The sequence below is a fragment of the Atractosteus spatula genome, chromosome 8 (genome assembly GCF_055471065.1).
Source record: "Atractosteus spatula isolate fAtrSpa1 chromosome 8, fAtrSpa1.hap1, whole genome shotgun sequence".
Lineage (NCBI taxonomy): Eukaryota > Metazoa > Chordata > Actinopteri > Semionotiformes > Lepisosteidae > Atractosteus > Atractosteus spatula.
Genome location: NC_142713.1, coordinates 25,496,388 through 25,517,389, shown reverse-complemented (window position 1 = coordinate 25,517,389; position 21,002 = coordinate 25,496,388). Strand labels below are relative to the sequence as shown.

General features: G+C 37.8%; 1 protein-coding gene across 3 annotated transcripts in view; it reads left to right on the top strand.

The window, feature by feature from the left end:
• The window catches only part of nav3 (neuron navigator 3), a 205,588-nt gene that overhangs the window by 99,657 nt on the left and 84,929 nt on the right, over nucleotides 1-21,002 (top strand). For all 3 annotated transcript variants that reach the window (XM_088923320.1, XM_088923319.1, XM_088923318.1), the window contains 4 exons: nucleotides 1,366-2,404; nucleotides 6,175-6,290; nucleotides 14,931-15,039; nucleotides 18,087-18,470. In XM_088923320.1, coding sequence (XP_088779446.1) covers nucleotides 1,366-2,404; nucleotides 6,175-6,290; nucleotides 14,931-15,039; nucleotides 18,087-18,470 — 1,648 coding nt within the window. The remainder of the gene's footprint in view (nucleotides 1-1,365; nucleotides 2,405-6,174; nucleotides 6,291-14,930; nucleotides 15,040-18,086; nucleotides 18,471-21,002) is intronic.

The following is a 21,002-nucleotide window of genomic DNA, read 5'->3' as shown; positions in this document are numbered from 1 at the left end:
GTGTAAAGATACACTGTTACAGTACTATCATTGCCAGCAGCCATTTCACCTTGCGACTCACAACTGGCAACCCACTAAAGCTACAGAGATGTGAGTCTGGACTGTACATGGATGGGAGAACTCCTGGGACAGCTAAGTTTGCTGCTAGAAGAGGTGTTAGTGGGGCCAATAGGAGCACTCACCCTGAGATCTGTGCGGGTTCCAATGTCACAGTATAGTGATGGGGACACTATAATGTAAAAAAAGGTGCCATCCTTCGCATGAGACATAAAACCTAGGTTCTTTTTTTCCTTGGTCATTAAAACTCCAAGGGTGTTTCTCAGAAAGAGTAGGGGTGTTACCTAGATATCCTGGCCAAATTGTATCCTGACCTTTACCACTCAAGACCTCTTAATAATCCCCATCCCTGAAATGGCTTGATTACTCTCCTCCTGCCCACTCATAGCTGATGTGTGGTGAGTGTACTTGTGCACTTTGGCTACCATTGCATCAACCAGGTGGGTGCTAAACATTGGTGGTGGTGGGAATCCCCATTTCCTATAAAGGCCTTGAGTGGAGAGTCCAGAAAAGCACTATACTGTATAAGTGTAAGGGTTTTTATTTTTATTTGTATGTCACACAAGATAAGTGAATTGCATTTATTGTCAGTTAAAGAGTATACAGTATGTCTTGAAAAGCTCATATACTCTATTTCCAGCAGCCATATCACCCTGCAACTCACAACTGGCAGCCCACTGAAGCTCAGCAAGTGTGAGCCTGGCCAGTACCTGGATGGGAGACCTCCTGGGAAAAAAACTAAGGTTGCTGCTGGAAGAGGTGTCAGTGTAGTCAGTAGAGGGCACTCACCTTGTGGTCTATGTGGGTCCTATTGCCACATATAGTGATGGGGACACTCTACTGCAAAAAGGTTCTGTAGTTCAGTTGAGGTCCTGACTATCTGTGATCATTAAAAATCCTAGGGCGTTTCTCAAAAAGAGTAGGATTATTACCCCAGCGTCCTGGCCAAATGTCCCATTGCACTTTACGAATCATGACCTCTTAATTATTGCTGTGATTGTTAAAGTCTCACTGATAGCTGGTGTGTGGTGAGAGTATTGGCCCACTATGGCTGCCATTGCATCATCCGTTGCGCATTGGTGGTGGTGGAGGGGAGTCCCCATTACCCATAAAGCACTTTGAGTGGAGTGGCCAGAGAAGCGCTATATAAGTGTAAGGATTTATTATTATTGAAAGCAGTGGTGTAAGGAAAAATCTGTCACACAATGAACCTTAAGTTGGTGGTCCCCAACATTCCTTAAAATCCAGAAGCTTTGCTTTGCTTATTTCCCCATATACTCAGCAAGATGTTCTATTGCTTTCTTTCAGAAATGGTGAAAGGACTTCCTCAGCCTGGCAGCATGAATGGAAATGTCCAAACAGCCACCAGCACAGGGCAGCAGCTGGTCTCTGCCATCCCCTCCCCCAGCTCCAGCAAGCCTTGGCGGAGCAAATCAATGAACGTCAAACACACAGCCACCTCCTCAATGCTTTCAGTGAAGCAGCCCAGCCCAGCCACCTCACCTACTCCTACCACAGAGCGGCTCAAACCCCCACTGTCAGAGGGGACCAAGCCTTCTGGTAGTGGACAGAAGTCCATGCTAGAGAAATTTAAACTCATAAACCCCAGGACTGCCTCCAGAACCCCTCTAACATCAAATCTGGGACTGGCTGCAGAGGTGGGACAGAGGGAAGAAGATGTTTTATTGGAGAGTAGTGAAGTAGAAGGCTTAAACAGTAGACAGAGCAGTGGAGGGTGCACAGGTAGCAGTCCCAAGCAACCCATTAAAGCAACTACTCCCACCACAAAAACTGGCAGCAAGTCTGTGAGCAATAACAAATCTTTGCCCCAGCCTAAGGACAAGGAGGACAAGAATAAGAGCAAAGGGAAAGCAAGTACACCTAACAAGGATGAAAAAGAGCAGCTAGCAGAGCCATCAAAGAAGACCTCCAAAATCGCAAGCCTTATTCCCAAGGGAGGAAAGGCTTCAGCTGTCAAAAAGGAACATGCTATCCCCGTTTCAAGTGGAATTCCAAAGCCTGGCCTGAAAGTGGCTACACCCACAGGAAAACCGGCCGCCAGTCCTACAGGACTGAGTGGCAAAGACACAGAGAAATCAAAGATTGCAAAAGGAAGTCAGACGTTCTATATTCAGAAATCCCCAGCTGACGGCAGGGCACTGGGTAGCCTGTCCTCGCCAGCAGAGGGAAGACGGACCAGCATGGTGTCATCAACCAGCACTTCTGCACTTTCAGCTGCCATGGCAACAGCAGGTGGACAGCTGTCGGGAAATGGCATCGTCCAGCTCCCCCAACAACAGCAGCACAACCACCCCAACACGGCCACAGTTGCTCCTTTTATGTACAGGTAAATATATAAAGGGAGGGCTGTATATCTATTTGGATGCAGAAAATATTTTGCTGTAGGATTTTTTTTGTCACAGAGCATCCCACAGAATACATATGTATGTGAATTACTGCTAATGAAGTTTAATTAAGGAGCAGGATATGCACACCTCGGGAAAAATAACAGAGAACATCAAAACCACCTTCAGTAAGGGAATTGCTGAATAGTAGTGTTATTCAGGTTGTTGCCAGAGCTCTGTGTCTGCTGTGTACTTTTATTGTACAAGAATACTTATTTATGTAAGAACCTTTTCTATGCATTGCTTTTTGGTTTTTCTGATTTTTATTTGAATAGTATATATCCATTGGTTAAGAAAAGTGCAATATATGTTCACTACAGTATGCAGACATTAAAGTAAGTGCTTGTTTCCTTAAAAAAAAGTCAGTATACATCGTATAGGGCAAAGACCAATGACATGTGCCACCATTTAACTCAGACTCTGTGTTCACAGTAATTATGAAATTAAAAAAGACTGCTCTGTAAAACATTCAGTTAACATTTGAAATGTAACATTCCTAACAATTCGTTGGTGTCATTTCTCTTCACTGTTACATGAGGTGTAGTGAAACAGAATTCTGAAGACTAATTACACATTTTGAGGCAGTCTGTTAATATTTTTTTTATCTGCTATGATTTAATCCATCTGAAACAGTGGAGCATAACAGACGAAAAATTAAGTGCAGATAAAAACACATTTTGGGGGGATTTTGAAGCCATTACATGCAGTACAGTACCTGCATGAAAATGTACCCTTTTAAAATGAGGTGAATACATCAAGCATATCAGTGTATTTTTTACCTGGTTAAAAATAGCATGTGAAAGCAGTATACAGAGCCATTCAAGCATCTGGGAGGCCAGAATCCTTGACTGTGTGTGCCAAGTAGTGGCTCCTTTCCATCTTTCAAAAGGGAATCATATGGCCTCAATCTGAATCACTAAATCACGCCTTCAGAGCAGGTGGTCTGTTGAAGTTGCTCAGAAAGGACCCAAATGGAACCCCATGAATCTGCATTTTTAGCTCACTGATTTTCATTGAAGGATGATCTCATTAAATGATAGCTTTGGAGGACACCCACTGCTCGTCTGTGTTTCTAGCTGTGTAGGAGGCAGTGGTGGCTTTTGAAATGGTCTCTCCAAAATGGGCGAAAAAAGTGAGAAAAATGAGTCATGTAAAAATGTTTAAATGGCCATTTGTTTCAGTTCACAGTAGACATGATGTTCACACATTCTGCAGTTAAACTTTGGAAACATTTTCCTCTTTTTCTTACCAATCTCCTTTATGTTCAAAAACATTACTGCAGAGATATTTTAGAGGAAAATTGTAAGGTTTTTGTGTTCACCTACTGTACTGTATCTCAAGGGCAATGACAGCAAAAAAATTAAAAAAGCATTCACAAAACAATGAATTATGTGAAAGAATAATGTTCTATGAGTTTTTAAAAGCTTTTATATGAAACAATTATGTTTAAATTTGTAAAGCTTTTACAACCTTATTGATAGCATTAAGCATTATAAGGCAGTTCAATTTATAGGCAGAAAATACAATGTGTTGGTGTATTGATCACAGTTGAGGGACTATGTACACAATTGAACACCCTAAAAATGAATCGTTCCAACCACACACACAATAAACAACAGGTTTACAATATAAACATATTTTAAGGAGAATTTCCTGTGTGAATCAAATGTACTTGCCTTCAGGCTGTGGATAGCTCCTTGAAGGAGTCACTTGCCACACATCATTTCTGTTTGACTGTCCAAATAATAATGAACAGGTATCTCGAGAAATTATTCTGGACACGTAGTGCACACAGCCACTAGGGCTACAGTACATGACATTACATTTCAGCCGCATCTCATCCTAAAAGCCTTAATCTCCCCGCTCTCTCACTCAAAGAGAAACTGTTAACTCTATCACCTGAGAATAAGGCCATTTAATGTCATTTCAATTGCAATTTCACTTCTAGGCCCAGATCCTGCCAGTCAGACACAGTAAAAATACTGTACTAGACTTAATTAAACCTTATTAGTTTATCATCACTTCATGTTTGGTAATCTGGTCGAATTGCTACTTGTCTTGTAGGTACGAGCTCTCATAGTATGTCTTCAGTTTTAGCTTTGGTTATGTCCAGCGTTTTATAAAAAGGGGATGATATATTTTCAGGAAACTTTAAAGATCTCTGAAACAGTGCTTCTCCATATATTGGTCATATTCATCGAGTGATTTCACAGGCTCCTTTTGCAAAGGGTTAACAAAGGTGCAAAGGTGAAGAAGCACCTCAGTTTTTATTGGGTAGGTCATAATATTTTTTTACTGTACTTTTACCCATAATAAGTTATACATTTCTCAATTTCTCAAATGTTAAAATTAGTATACCCATATGTGAAAAATTGCACATCAAATTAGCTAAAAGGCTTATGCTAATATAGCATTTTTAAAAGAAATATACCTGGAATTTTATGCTAGATACAGTATATATTTGTGTTTACCTGAATGGTATTACAGTTTATGTATCCTGTATGTCAATGGCTTGGCTTCAAAACAGGCAGTGCTCCTTTGCCAGAAAGCAGATGTTGTATTTTTGGTGTCCTGATGCATCCTAGATAGTCATTTGATGTCTGACATCTTCGGGACAGTTTTCTCCTTTTTTTGATACAGTGGAAATTAGATCTCTGGCAGCTATAAATGTCACAAGCCAACAGCAAAAAAGTGCCAGGGATAGGAAGTGACTTTCAGTCAATGCAATTTCATTCTAATTTGCAGATGTTTTTTTTTTTCACCAGTATAATAGCAAATCATTTCTGAATTAGATATTTGGCTACACTGGATAAGAAGTTAAATAAAGGCATTCTAGAAAATGTCAAACGTTGCACAGGATTTTCAAATAGAAACAAAACCACTTTATTTCTTGATGACTATAAATATGCTTTACCATATATTTGTGGGGTTTACATTTGATGAAGTTATTTTTCTAGTTGTATCATTGGTACTGTATAATTTCTCAGTTGGCGAAATGTGCACTAGTGTACTGATTCAGTTATATACATAACAATCTGAATACAGCATCATTTTATCCTAAAGCTATTCCCAGTTGCACCCATTTCATATGTCACAGCCCATAAAAGAAAAATATTTATCTCAAGATGTGCAGGTGTGTTGCAAACACTTTGTTGTGGAATCAACATTGCTATCTTCAAGTTTGCAGCAGGTTTCTGCTTTTCTTGGTTCTACAGTTCAAAGCAGAAATTAGTCTCTAGGTAGGAATTCTTATCCATTTTATATATTAAAAATTATATAGTTATAATACTTTTCAATATTTTCTTCTGCTAAACTCTTTCTAATGCTCAAACAATAAAACACAGAGTTGCGCTAAAAAATGAAAAAACTTAAATGTAAACATATAACACAATGATGCAGATATAAGAGGCGTTACACCATCAGAATTGCATGTTAAAAATCAACTGTAAAGAAGGTTATTTTAACTGCTTTTAAGTCTTTCCTTCTTAATTAGATATTTTATGTGTACAGCGAAAGAGGGAGGGAACAATAGAACTCCTAACCTCTTTAGCAATCTGTGATTCCCCTCACATTCACTGCCCCAACCTCATTTCACGAATTGGATATGCAAGTCATTCATTGTACTGTACCTGTGCACTTACCTGAACCTTTCCTGTGTGCTAAAATGTTGATGCTCCTCTTTAATATGATTTGTGATTTGTGATTTCTCTAGAACATACTCTGAAAATGATTGTACTACTGTCGCGCCCCCGGACTCCTGTCTCAGCCCCACAAAAGCAGATCTAGTTTACAGCAAGACTGCCAAACAGTGCCTGGAGGAGATTTCTGGTAGGTAATGAGACTTGACTATAAATTAAAAGTGCCCACAGGTTTTGAAAATGGAGGACTGCTTTGAACATATACCTAAAGGTCCCGAAAGAAAAGATTTTAAGTATTGGTGTCATTGCCAGAATACCATGTTTTACACATTCACAATTATATCTTAAATCTGTTTTTATAATCTGGGAATTCACAAGGACAGATTATAAAGGGTAAACAGTGTCTGCTATCACCTAATATACTGCACTGCAGTTTTATGCGGAACAAATGATTATTGATTGCTGGTAGCATTGTCCCTTACAGCCAGAATGGAATTTATTCAGTAATTTGCCTTGCTTAATATTTTCGGTTATAGATGCACATAAGTAATGCAATACTTTAACAGATATAGAATGAAACATTTTAAACAGATATGAAACATAATCACAGAATATGTGAACACAAGTAAAAATCAAATAATCATGTCAAGTTTGCAATGTAAAACATGACATTTTGTTTAGTAATATTGTAAATGTTACTGTTTGATATTAATGTAAGGAGCTGAGCGGTGTGCAGAGCCATGCTGTGGAAGGTTACATGTCAACATAAGAACTGTTGCAAACGAGAAGAGGCCATTCAGTACTCTGCTTTTTCAAGAAATGAGCTAGTAGCAAATTTCTTTAAAAAGCTAGGGTATAAAGTAGCTGTTTTCAGGAGGACTTCCGCACAGTACAGTGTTCTGCTAGTGTTCTCTGGCAGCAGCCAGGTCATTGTTATCTCTTGTTGATAGCTTGGCGCAGGATCACAGATGATCTGTTGGGCTCAGGTCAGGAGAAAAACCTGACTGTAGAAAAACTATCACAATGTCTTCTTGCTTTTGTGATCTTCGTGAAGTCACTTCTTGGAGTGATCTTTGTGATGTTTTTATCATTATGGGGTTTTGCTTTATTCTGCTGGAAAATGGACACTTCCTTTGGGAACAGAATAACGAAATGTTAGTGTGTCTAACGGTACGAATACCACCACTCTGAACCAAGAATCTTCTGTTTATGTTAAAGAAAATTCCTCCCCAAATTACCACCAGCCCACTTGTTGCTTGAAAAGCATGAAATTCAGCAAAATTCTCATCATGTCATCTCTATACATGTGTTTTTTTATCAAGTCTGTCAAGGCCAAAGTGGTATTTATCGGTGAATAACTCCATCACCCTCACTACTGCCACTTCATATGTTCTGTGGTCCAAAGAATATTTTCATCTACCAGCTGCCAACACATAATCTCTGAACAGCTTCCCAGAATGCAAATGAAAAACGACAATCTTTCTGCTGATGCAGGGGTTATTTCTTTATTGTAAACATTTTTTATTAACTGTTAATCATTACAGACAGAACAAGTTTGAAAAAAAAACATACAGTACACAGCTGTGAAGCATCCTTTTCACATTACCAGCCAAGGTCCCCAGAAATTAGACCCTAATTTAGAAGCACCATGCAATAGAGCCCCTAATATTCATCCCTTACCTGTACTTTGTGTTTTCTATCCATTAATCAGTTCTCCATCCAATAAATGTATTACTAGAACACCTATACATATGGCCTGCAATTTAAGAATTATTATTTAAGGAGAAACATTAAATGTTATATGAACATGCATATGCATTAATTTGTATACCTGTACAAAAAGCATAAAATATATTAATTTTAAATCTATATACGTACAGTATATATGAATGTTCTTTATTTGCCTAGTATCCTTTTTGCTTTTTTAATTAAATGTATTTCTTTTCATTATAGAAAATGTAAACATTCCTTTGACAAAGATGCCCTTTATCTTATTCTCTGCTTAAGAGGAAGCTGCCACATAGTATTGCTTATTAGCAAATTTACGAACAATTTGTTGCTTCCAATGAGACTCCTACTGTATGTCATGACAGTATCTATATTCTCCTGTGCTGCAAATCTAAGCAGTAGTGTATTTCATACACAGTACACATTCCAGTACAATATAGAAACCTTATATTTTTAAAAGTCAGAGCCAGTGACAAAAGGGAAGTAATATTTTTGATGAAACATACAGTATACTGTATAGCAGTTTCAGAGACAAAGTGGGATAATACAAAAGTGAGTCCATGGGCAGTGTGGTGACAGTCTCTCTTTTAGAAGATGTCTGTGCAGTCCTGGTCTGTGTAAAAAAGTAAAAAATCTTAATTTTTTGGGCAGCATCTCTCATAGACTGGTCCTTTTCAATTATGCTGGTATCATCCAGATTATTGAGTTCATTACTCATTATTATGATGTTTTTCACTGTTATATATTTTGCCTTTCTTGCACTAATTACAGTAATATTTTGATATGAATGGCTATTTATACAGGTTTTTATACATTATTTGGAAATTTCAACTCAACTCAAATGCTGAACTTTGGACACCTGACATTTATATTAAATCACATGACTTATATCAGTAATCAGTAATATCAGTAATGTGTTATCCCAAGGAACAGTACGACTCAAACATCTGTTCACTGTTTAAAATTTAAATAAAATTATGTATGTGCCCAGTGAACTGGTGATGTGAAACCCAGGTGGTTGGCTTTTTTTTGTGCATCAGCAGACTGTATATTGGTATTTGATTTCTAATTATCTAATAGTTTTGTTGCTGTTCTAATTAATGATTGAGTATTAAAAGCCACCACTTTACCTTATAATATTTCCATATACCTGGTTCCTTGCTACAATAGTTGATCTATGTGTTATTTTCATATTTTGTATGTGGTTTAAGACAATTACGTGATTATTATTTATTATTTTTTGTATTTCAGTGGACTCTTTATCCAATAGTGATCTCTTTTATATTTCAAAACTGGTAAAACATATTTGTATGTTGGTCATTCATGACCAATCATCTTGAAGTATTTCATGTAATTGTTCAAAATGTTCATGTAAAAGATTGGATGGATAAATTGGGTTTCTGGCAAAAAAGATTGTATCTGGGTACTTAGTCTTTGCTATGGGAGTTTTTGGTAACCTCAGAAGGATAGTGCGAGTGGCTGTAAAATGCTTGGACCATTTAATCTGTGTTCAACAGTTAATTAAAAAAAACTATTAATTACTGTCATATGTGTTGGCTGCTCTAACACATTTGACAGATCTGATTATTTTAGAAAATAATGAAGGCTCAATAATCTTGAGCCTTCTGTTTGAAAGTTATTGATGCCTTGTTTTCTTTTCACATTAGCCTAAATTTGACTGGAAGTACACAATCTATATCCCAAAAACTATAGGTGAGGAAAGTTTTAAAACATTTAATTGAAAATTTCAATGTCATCTTATTGTTATTGAATATGTCCTTGTGTAATTTAAAACTAAATTCAAAATGCAGCAGAACACCTTGTGGCACTGGGAAAAAGATCTGTCAAAGGAGATAAGGAGATTGTAGTTTTGCTCATTCTTTGTCACAAAGAAAAGCATAATAATGTAACCTATTTACCTGGAGCGATTTAATGAGAGACAGTTTTCTGTCAAGACATGTTGTCTGCTTTCTATACAGTTTAAAATAGTTTGGTGCATAACTGCTTTGAGTCTTGTCTTTTTATTTGTTTTGTGTTTGTTCTAGGAATTTGTGGTAAATACTGATGACAGCAAATGTTTTGTATTTTGGTTAAAAAAAATAGTTCTAAGCCAAATCTCACTTCTTTCTCACAGTGGAAAGTGATCCACAACCGTTTCATTTAGCCCCACCCTGCTGTAAAAATTTATATAAACCAGCAGGGTGCTCAGTGCTGTACGTTTAGATATCTGATTTTTGTAAATGAAAACAGCTTGTAACCTTTACACTCTTAATTATTTTGTGTAGAAATTACAACAGAGAGAGCACACTAACTTAAAGGTGCAGTGTCAAAGTTAATTTTATTCTAAAAGCAAAGTTTTTTTTATACTAACTAAAGAAAGGTACAGTATCTTCCCACTGCATTGTTTATTTCATCCCAGACACAATGGCTTGGATTTTTTCCCCTCTCTCCGGGTGCATCTCAGTCTTTAGTAGTAGCGACCCTAGGAGGTGTTGTTTGTAACGAACTGGGCAGCTCCCGATATTCACAAAGATTGTTTGCTGCCATGGTAGCCAGAAGCAGCAGCAGCCACTGCAGCAGAAGAGAGGAGACATGGATCTGAAAATGCAGGCTGAATACTAAAAATGAGACAAACCTAAAGCTGTGCTTCGCTGGCTCGTTTCTGTTCTTATTAAGCTTTGACGTGGGAGACCTATTTGCTTCCGTGTGGCAGCAATTTTAAAAAGAGGAAAATTAAGAGTCTTTTTGCTTTTGAACTGGGAGAAGAAGGAGAGATAACAGTATATTAATCTGTTCCCTCATGCCTGGGATGGCTAAAGGAAGAAGGGAGGGAGCAAAGAAAGAGAAAAGAAGCCAGATTTGCAGTTGGGAGGCTGGAAGCTAGCTAGTTATTGGCTAAAGTGACCATAAGTGTGCTGTGGTTTGAATATTATTCTAGTTGTGCTTGAGCCGGAAACGGGGAGGCAGCAGGACTTTTCATCATCATCTGCAGAATGAGACCTGGTGGATATTCGCTGTTGAAAAATCAATTAAATCTTTGTGGTGTTATGTGATGAGCAACCCAAGGGCTTCTCAGGGTGCAAGTGTGGGACCCCAGTAACTTGCAGTGCTTCCGATCATCCACTCAAAAGGTGTGCGCCTGCTTCTTTACTGCTCAGATGCCGTTGAAGCACTCTGCTGCTCCTGCTGCAGCTACTGTAGTGAAGAATGTGTGAAAAGTGAACAGGTGGATACCTTAAAAAAAAAGGAATCAAAGGATGCAGAGGGGTGGTGAGCTGTCCATTTTTGAAGGCAAAAGTCCAAGCAAGAGGAGGGCGTTCAACCTACGGAAACAGAAATCCCTCACCAACCTGACCCTCCTGAGTGAAAGGGAGCAGAGGGTGTACTCGTTTGAACTGTCGGATTCGGAGGACCCGAGGGAAGCTGAAAGCATCCTCAAGCAGGATGGGAACGCCCTGTCCAAGGCGCTCTCCAAATCGGAACATTCTCTCTTCCCCGGCGGCTCACCTGCCAGAGCCCCAGCCCCCAGGGGAGGCGCTGAAGCTGGTCTGCCGGTGACGGGTGGCTGGAAGCTGACATGCCAGTGGGGTGAGGTCAAGCCTCCCGAAAAAGTTGGTGAGATCACGGACGAGGAAGGCAGCAGCAGGTCAGACGATGAGGCAGCCCTGTCTTGTGGCTCTAAGGCTACCGGCACCAAGTACTGGGCAGATGAGGACGATGGCTGTGCACGGGAGGGGACGGCTCATTTAGATCAGGACGTCATACTAACAATGCTGGGGGACTTAGAGCAGGCCTTGTACACTCATGTTCTAAGTAAGTGTTGCCTGCCAGTGCTGGATGATGTTTTCTTTGTCTGCATTTTACTGTAAAGCTGTAATATTGGAGGTTAGCTCCGATTTATTTGTATATTTGATTTATGTTTTGTGTGAACTTGCTCCTTCTACTGTTATCATTATTAATAATATTGGCATCAACAGGAATAAAAGTCACATTTCTGTGGTTTATTTAGCATGTATAATTTGATTCTGTTTTTATTGCATAGGTTGCAAAATATAAGTAGCACAGATTACAAGACACTAGAAGATAATTCATTTACCTATGAGAGAGGTTTCCTTTTGAGATATCAATGCATGTTAAGGAATTTCAGGTAGGATCTGAATTGGTCTTAACAGTCTGTTTTAAAATAGTTGTTAAAAGTAATTGGATTAATTATGTTGCTTAAGGAATCTCAGAACTGTTGTGAGTAGAGAGAATCAACAGCATATGTTGTGTGAAAGATCACAGTGTGGATTCTAGGAAGAAAATGTGCAAATCAATGGATTTTTTTGAAAAAAATAGTTACACATGGTGATTGAAAATTGGGCAAGCTGATAATCGATGAGGCAATGCTGAAAATGTGCAACTGTTTTGATCATTATTACTTACAAGGTTTTTTTAAGGAGCAGATGTATAGTTTTACTGTGATACACACCCACTAACATGAGGTGGTGAGGGAAAGATTAATACCTACAGAGCTGAAGACACACAGTGTGTGTCACTCTGTGTACAGTTGAACATACTAAATTGGTGTACGTTCTGATTAAATTTTGCTTGCTATGCTTTCACCTTGTAATTGATTTACATATTTTAATATCTCGCACTGCAAATAGAGCTCTCAGAAGTGTTTGTTCATATTTGAAATATGCTTAAATTATTTCTAAAAGTGTTAACATGCTTTTAATCTATAATCACAAGTGGCAGTAATTTCAGTAATAGAGAAAGATGAACTTTGTCACTTATGGATCAAAAAAGAATTATTTAACTCAATCTTGAAAAGAAATGTTTTCAAAATAATGTGTGAATCCAGATTGCATGACACAAGACATGGTATTTTTGACATTGGGATGAGATTGCCTGCATTTAATTTTTGCTTATTTCATAGAGCAGTATGGCTCTTTTTTCTGAAAACATAAGCAAGGTAAGAAATGAGAGGAGCTCGTTTGACCCATTTCTCACTGTGTAACTTGCCGTTTCTGACACCCGTACTTGCTGGTTTTAAATTGCTGTTTATTACTTGTTTTTTTAATTCCTTTAAATCCGGTGTGCACATTTGGAAGAGGCAAGGTTAAATCACACTGTGCTTCCCACAGTTAGACTGCAGTTTTCTTGCTTTCAGTTTCTTTCACAGTACTTTGAAGGCTTTGGGTTTAATTTTTAAAAGTCTCACTACTTAACTGAGACACTGAGGCCGTGTTTCCCTTAAAGTGCTATTTTCAAGGTTTCTCCATTTAAAAGTAGTGTTTAATCAAGGGTTAAAATCATAATTGTCCTCACCCTAAACTTTCGAAATTCAGTATCTCTTTGAGACAAGATTTTTTTCATGTGTTCTTTTGCTTGACCAAATTTGTAAACATGGTACTGATTAATTTTAATCTCATATTTACAATACATCTTGAATTGAAAAAAACTAATGTTATGATTTCTGTGGACATTCTCATTCATATTTCTTTTAAACCAACCTTATTTCTTGAGAAGAAAAATCAGCTTCCAATGATGGAACTTGTCTCTTGTAATACTCTTAGTATTTGAGCAGGCCTGTTAATGTCAGCTAGAGTTGTGGTTGTCAACGAAAAACTATAACAGGATCATCATCCATCCATCTTCAAAGTCCTTTTCCAAATCAGGGTCATGGGAGAGCCAGAGCCTACTGTATCTCTGCAAGCAACAGGCGCAAGGCAGGGTACATCTTGGATGAGACAGACAGGGCAGACAGACACAGACACAGACATACAGTACACACACTCATTCATAGGGCCAGTTATCCCAGAAGCCAATCAATTGACCAGTATCACCATATCATCCGGAGTAAACCAGCTTGGACACAAAGAGAACATACAGACTTCACTCAGATAGCACTCCAAACCTGCAATAGATTTCAGAATCCTCTCTCTGGAAGGCAGGAATGCTAGCTATCATTAGGTGAAATATTTGTAATAAGCAAATCAACCAATTATTTTGATTTTAGGCTATACAGTAAATTTGAGAATGGCTCTACATACGAGCATATCCTTGAATAATTCTGAGGTTTGTGCACAGTGTGAGCAATTTGGATCAGCTACACAACACCAATGCTTGTAGCTGCTTGTAATTGCACTAGAAATGGATCATTCTTATAGGTGAGTCTGGCAGTTTTTGTTTGTCCTTATTACATTCTGTGCTGACATCAAAGAGTTGTCTTGCTCTGTAAAGCAGTTAACGCCATTATTGTTATCGTAAAGTACAGAATATTTTTTTTCTGGTTGCATTTTAGTCATCTTGAAAAGCTTGTCTCAAAAGCTTTTCAAGATGAGTTTACATAAATAAAGTTATTTGTGGATTACAAGTAAGCTTAGGAATTGTGACCACTTATTTGAACTTGCTGACAGCCATAATGTCATGCTGACATTAAAATCTACTGAGACAAGAAGCTCAGAGTCATCCAATACAAATGTAGAGTACAGTACTAGCATTGCAATATGACTTATTCCACTTATTAATTTCTCTTTTGAGAAGTCCTGAATTTAGTCGTAACTTAACCCACTTGTAAGTCAGTGTCCAAATCCAATGTATTGTGGTGGCTCGGCATTCTCTGGATGCAACAGCCCTCTAGGAAAATAGAATGATCCTCTGAAGTGACACATTTGTGAATATGTAATCTCACCATTGGGTTTTTTCATGTTGAAAATGAACGTGGACAGTGTGTGCCTTAAATAATTAGATCAGATTTTAACCTTTCCAACTTGCAAACAGCTAATGTGAAGAGACAGCCTATCAGAAATAAGACGCGTTACACATGTAACACCTTTATTACAGCATTTCGAGTAGTCATTCAAGGTACTGTTTTTTAGGGTACAGTGTTTGCTAGATAAGGAAACTGACCCAGGGGTACTATAAGATGTTAAGAGGAAGTGCCTAAAGGACTGATTGTACGTAATTACTTTAAACAGGGTCTGAAATATCGGGAGCAAGCTACTCAGCCAAGCCAAGTAAATTCCATTATATCTTTCAAAAAACATATACAATAGGTGTTTCTAACCTTGCTTATGTTCTTAAACCTAACATACTGATCAATATTTGATCTTAGGAGAGGATCCTGAAACAAGACGAATGAGAACAGTGAAGAACATTGCAGACTTGAGGCAAAACCTTGAAGAAACCATGTCTAGTCTCAGAGGGACCCAGATCAGTCACAGGTGGGTAATGATCCCAAATATTGGAAATAGTGGTTACTGTATACAATAACTGAATGTACAAACTGAAAGAAAAGACATAACAGTACAGACCTTTTGTAGATGTTGAAACAGATGTTAACAAAAAGTTCCTGTTTCTAGTTTACAAAAGGAGAAGTACTATATCTAATGAAAATGAAAGTTCTTGTTTCAGAGCATAAGATTTTACAGGCAGGTAACGGAAGGTCTTTTTAAAGCAAATACACTTCTTGAGATTATTAATTTTCTGAATAAAACTGAAAAAATGTTTCTGGTGTTTCCATACTTTACAACTTGACTAATTGTCAAGCATGGGAGTTCCTGCATTTATTCTTTACTGTATGTTTAAGGTTTTTCAATCTTCCCACTGGAACTTCTTTGAAAATGCAAAAGATGTCAAACTATCTGTTCCTGCTCCAGTATTTAAATGGTCTTGTGGTGGCAGTTCATTTAAATATTTTCCATCTTGTAAATTTAACAACATATGATACAGATATGCAGGCTGATGCCAGGCTGTGATATGATAAACTTCCTGTCAACTCATGTGCTGTGTATTATTGTCTCTTCAAGCATTCCTTCTCAAATAAATCAATGAGCTTCCATTCTTTTCCATCACCACAGAAACAAAATTGTGAAAAAAAATGTGATTTTCATTATAGCTTTATGTACTACAATATAATTCAGTCATTTAAAGTTGTAAAACCAGTATAATAATCTCATAGTAATTGTGACATGTACAGCATAAGCTGGACAAACACATACAATATAATCCCAAGACACAAGTGAGTTAAAATATTTAATTTTCTCCTGGTTTCAGTTCTTGTACACAGTTCTAGGCTGCATAAACCTAAGGCAAGAAAGATGTACTTTAGGGTAGGAAAAATGTTTTCAGTATTTTCATTTGATGTATTTTCAATTAATTTTGGGATGGAATGTGTTGAAAGTTGCTGTTACTTTTTTTTTCTGGTGGACCAAATCAAATGAATTTTGTTGATCTGATTTCCAAGACATTAAGACAACTTGTGCTCTAAACAAAGGAAGGTTAATGGAAATGTAGGTCCGCTGCAGGACGATATAGTCATCAATGTCATTTACTTCAGCCAAAATTCACAGTCCCTTAATTTTAAATTGTCCAGCTAATGGAATTTAAAAATGTTCATCTCAAAGAGTTTTACACATGAAAATCAAATTTGTAGAAATACAAAGATTAATATAGATTCTAAAGATTCCTAGAACAACGTATAGCTTGCTTCATTTGTCAAATGATTTATGATTTTTGTGTTAATACATTTTGCAAGAAGCAAGTTCAGGTCTCTTTGGATTCAGCCTTTAGTATCTGGCAGTACACCCAATTTAGAACAGTATATTACTTATTTGAAAGACAGTTATTTTCTTCAAGGCTTAGATGTGCTAAATTGGGCTATGTTGGCATTGAATTATTACTTTTTCAACACACGGAGTGAGATTGTGATGTTCAGTGATGCTAGGTTAGCAGCAACCATTGATTATGTTCACTGGAAGATGATTCTCTAGTTTGTCTTCCTGTGAAGAAAGTGGTAAATGTGAAACACTGCATACATTTTATACATTTATGATGGAGCTAACCAAGCTTGTGAAATTAATCCTGAGATGCAATTTCTTTTTATTCTTGGGTGTAATCCTCAGAGAAAAAAAAAATACTGTAGAAATTGTTGATGATGTGTAATGGTTTTCACTCCTTCACTTTTAAAAGGTTACAGTTGAAACATATACTGTAGATCCTTTTGCACTGTGGGATGCATAAAATACCTACTGTACTGGCATTTAAAACGAAATACTTTAGCCCATTGTGTTTTATTCATCTCATAGTTACTGTGCAATGTTTCATTTCATGATCTTCGTTATTCATGGTTTTGGTCAGACTATGCAGTACACAGATGCCAGCGTGTTACATCCATTTCACAGTGCACGTTACAGTGATCATGCTGCATGGCACTGTATAGCCATTACAAAACCTATTACATCTATACCTTTAAAAATAAATCCAATTGATTTTTATAGCTTTCAGGCTTGTCTTTCAACTCATACAAGCCGATATTTCATTCCAGTCATCATTGCAAAACTGTCACAGATAGTATAGGTATTGATTGAACTGTCTAATCATATTGCAGTGCAGCATCTATTTTCATTTGAAGGTATATTCATGCTTTGAAACCTATGTACGTTTGTACATGCATGTAATTCTTTTAATAGAAAAAGAATCTCCTTTAACAAATCTGAAGAAGTCTTCTCTGATGGATCTTATTAGTTGTATTGTTTGGTCTCCATCTTTAAATAATTTAAGAAGTAGATTTTTTATATCTTAGCACTTTTAAGCTATTGCTAATATTTATGTATCTGTGGTTTTATATACATTAGCTAAATGTTTTCCTGGTCTTCTTTCTATATAGTATTTCAATGTATAATTGTATACAGTATGTTCTTCCCAAATTGTCTTCCTTTAGTTTTCTCAAACTGTAATGGCAACCAGGGAATACCTCTGTGCGTCACTGTGGAAATACTGTATAGTAAATCTAAAAGAAAGAGAAAATTCCTTAAACAGGCATACACAATCTATGTGATGTCATTAAATATCTATCTGACGAATCACTACTTTAACAAAAATATTCTCACCATACTGTGAGCACCATTTTTACAGAACCAGTAAAGCTGGAAAAAGTGAAGCATTTTCTAGTAGGACTTTGTAATCTGTAGAAAGCCACCTTAAAATTAATCACAGTACTGTGCTAAAATATCCAATAATAACATTTTTGAATTACAAAAGGATTTTGAAGGAGGGTGGCAGCACTCTCTTTCAGGTGATAGTGTGTTAGCATCTGAGCTTTGAGCTGTGCTCCTGCTGCATACAATTTTTTTTTATTTAAAGGCCTACACTTCTTAGTGACAAACCAGAAGGGGAAGATAGAAGACTTATTAGTGCTGTGGCGTTAAACCAAACCGTTATGGCACGCGCTCTCTTCACATACCAGTTTCTCTGTCTCAATCCCTTGCAGCACGTTGGAAACCACCTTTGACAGCACAGTGACCACAGAGGTGAATGGCCGGAGTATCCCCAGCCTGTCCAGCAGGTCGTCTCCCATGGCCTGGCGGCTGGGCCAGTCGAGCCCCCGGTTACAGGCCGGCGACGCCCCCTCTCTGCCCAGCGGGTACCCTCCCCGCAGCAACGCCGGCCGCTTCATGCACACCGACCCGTCGCGGTTCATGTACACCACCCCTCTGCGGCGAGCCGCTGGCGCGGGCCGGGCGGGAGGCGTGGCCCCCACTGACCTGAGCGAGAAGGGAGGCGCCGAGGGAACTCTGGAAGCGGACGTCGCGGGTTACATGAGCGACGGAGACATTCTTGGCAAGAACGTCAGGACTGATGAGATCAGCAGCGGGTAAGCCAGCGCCTTCAGTTTTGTCTTTTACTTCCATGAACTCTCATTTGTAGTAGTAAGTGAAGTTTCTTAAGGCTCCCATCTTATTTTATCTCAGTAGGAAAGGAATGGTGTTGTACATTGCCGAGCCATAGTGTAATTCTTGAATGCTACTGACAATGTGTATCCCTCAGAACTACTGTATTTACTCTACTTAGCTTAAATGTAATAAGTGCATTTAATTAAAAGAGGAGGACACTCCTCCTGTTTGTATAGGGAAGAGGGAAGGGCGGAATACATATTTCTCTTGACAGTGCATGTAATACTGGTGTTTGGAATGAATTAAAACAGCAGCAATTACAGTATGTAACTGGGACTAGTGAAGATACCTTGGCTGGTTAACACTTTTATTTTTATTATTATTAATAATAATAATAAATTCTGGACCTGGGTTGCAATCTGCATGGAGTTTTACAGTACGTTCACCCTGTGTTTGCATGACTTTTCGCTGGGTGCTCTGGTTTCCTCCCACAGTCCAAAGACAATTGGCTTCTGTAAAAGTGGTCCTGGTGTAAGTGGGTGTGCCCTTCAGTGCACTGGCAACCAGTCCAGGGTGTTCCCACCTTGCTCCCACTGTGTTCTGGGATAGGTTCCGTCACCCGTGACCCTGTACTGAATGAAGTGGTTTAGAAACTGGGTGAATGAATATAATTTAAATATAACCTAAAGTGCCCTGTTATCATGAATTATGTTTGTCCAGTCTGATAATTTTGTGAACCATGCAGACATTAGGGAATCCTAAAAGGATATTTATCTGGCAACAACATGTATAGATCAATATTTCTAATATAGATGCATAATTCTGGATTCAAAATCTTCCATTTTGTTTGATAAATTGCCTTTTTATAGCCTCTATAGTACATAGCTATTTTCCTCACAAATAGAGTGAATGTTTTTATGAGGGCAAATATTTTTTATTTCTCAATACTCTTTGTGTGCCGATGTCTAAGTAGTATTCAGACAGATGTTCAGCATTTTTCCATGGAAAAAACATGCAATTTAAAGTGTTAGATGTCAGCACACTTTGTCAATTGCTTTCTTTCACACTAAATCTAAAGCACGTTTTTTTTCCAAGGTCAGCTATTTAAAATGTGCATTGAGCTGCAACCAGGAGACTCGAGATACCTCAGAGCTTTGTACATTTGTGCTTACAGACTGAAAAAAAAGAGAAAGACCACCTTAGCATCTACTGTATAAGGGGGGATAAGAGTGTGTTCATGCACTGCTTGACGTGTTCCTTTCAGACTCAAACATTATAGTCATGCTCAGTCAGAAAGAATCAGAATTGAAGGACTGATTTCTGTAGCACTGGGGGAAAGAAACAAGGCCAGTTTAACGTCAGTGCCAATGGTCAGATAGATCCCCCGAGAAAGTCACAGTTAACTCAGTAGTTATGATGCCAGGTAAGGTAAGATGATGGCTAAGCCATGTTTCTTAGAGTATGTGCAGGCTGAGTAAAGTTCTGCAGTGTAAGGAAATGAAACTGGCTGTCCTTAATATATTGAATCCTCTGTAGGATAAAACATTCTGTTTTATATTTGGTTTTATTTGAAACGCAAGGGTGGAGTAGGCCAGCACTTAAACTCAAGAGCCTCAATTCAGCAGGTTTTATGGGTCTCCCCCAAGACATCAGGTTCTAAACATTAAGAACAATGCTGTTTGACTGTTTAAACAGATTGTTCAAATCAGGAGTTAAGAGACCATTTGAAATAAAAATATGAACACTCTGTAGCTCTCAAGGGCCACTATTGACTGATCCTGCGTTGTTATAGTATAATGTGTACATTTTCTTGGACATTATATATACGGTAGCAAATGTGTAAAGGGTCCCTTGCATATAATGAGTATTTCAAATAGGTAGCTGCGTCAGCATGTGTAGGCTGCAAAGGAACAATTGAAGGTTTATTCCATGCTGAAAGAAGAAGTAAAGAAACACAAAATTGTGGCTGTGGAGCCTTCCTCGGGTTTCTTAATAAGTAGTGTTTTATGTATTTAACTCATGTCTTAATCGTGGTGTGATGTTAAAAAATATACCTCTCATATAAATGTAAATAAATTAATACAGTTACAACATTTAAATTAAAATAGTTACATAGTAATTAACTGGGTTCAAGCATACATCATGCTCAGCAGCACAGTTTACCTTGCTCTTTTAAGATCATGGGAAAGCTCTTATATATATACTTATATACTGTATAAGTATAAATAAGAATCAGAAATAACCAAGCTTATCACAGCATACAAGTTCTACAATATGTTTTATATAGTTTTATATAGCACAGCATTCTTATACAGTAAGTAATAATTGGCAAGCTTAAACGAGACATTCATTTACAATAAGCAACATGATGGTTCATGGCTATATAAAGATATTATCAATTCTGTGACTCTGAGGCCTTGCTAAAAATGGAAATTTATTCGTATAAATGTTGATTCCTAATTGTGGAATTCACAGGCTGAAAGACATCGTTTTTCCACAAAGGCATAATTTGA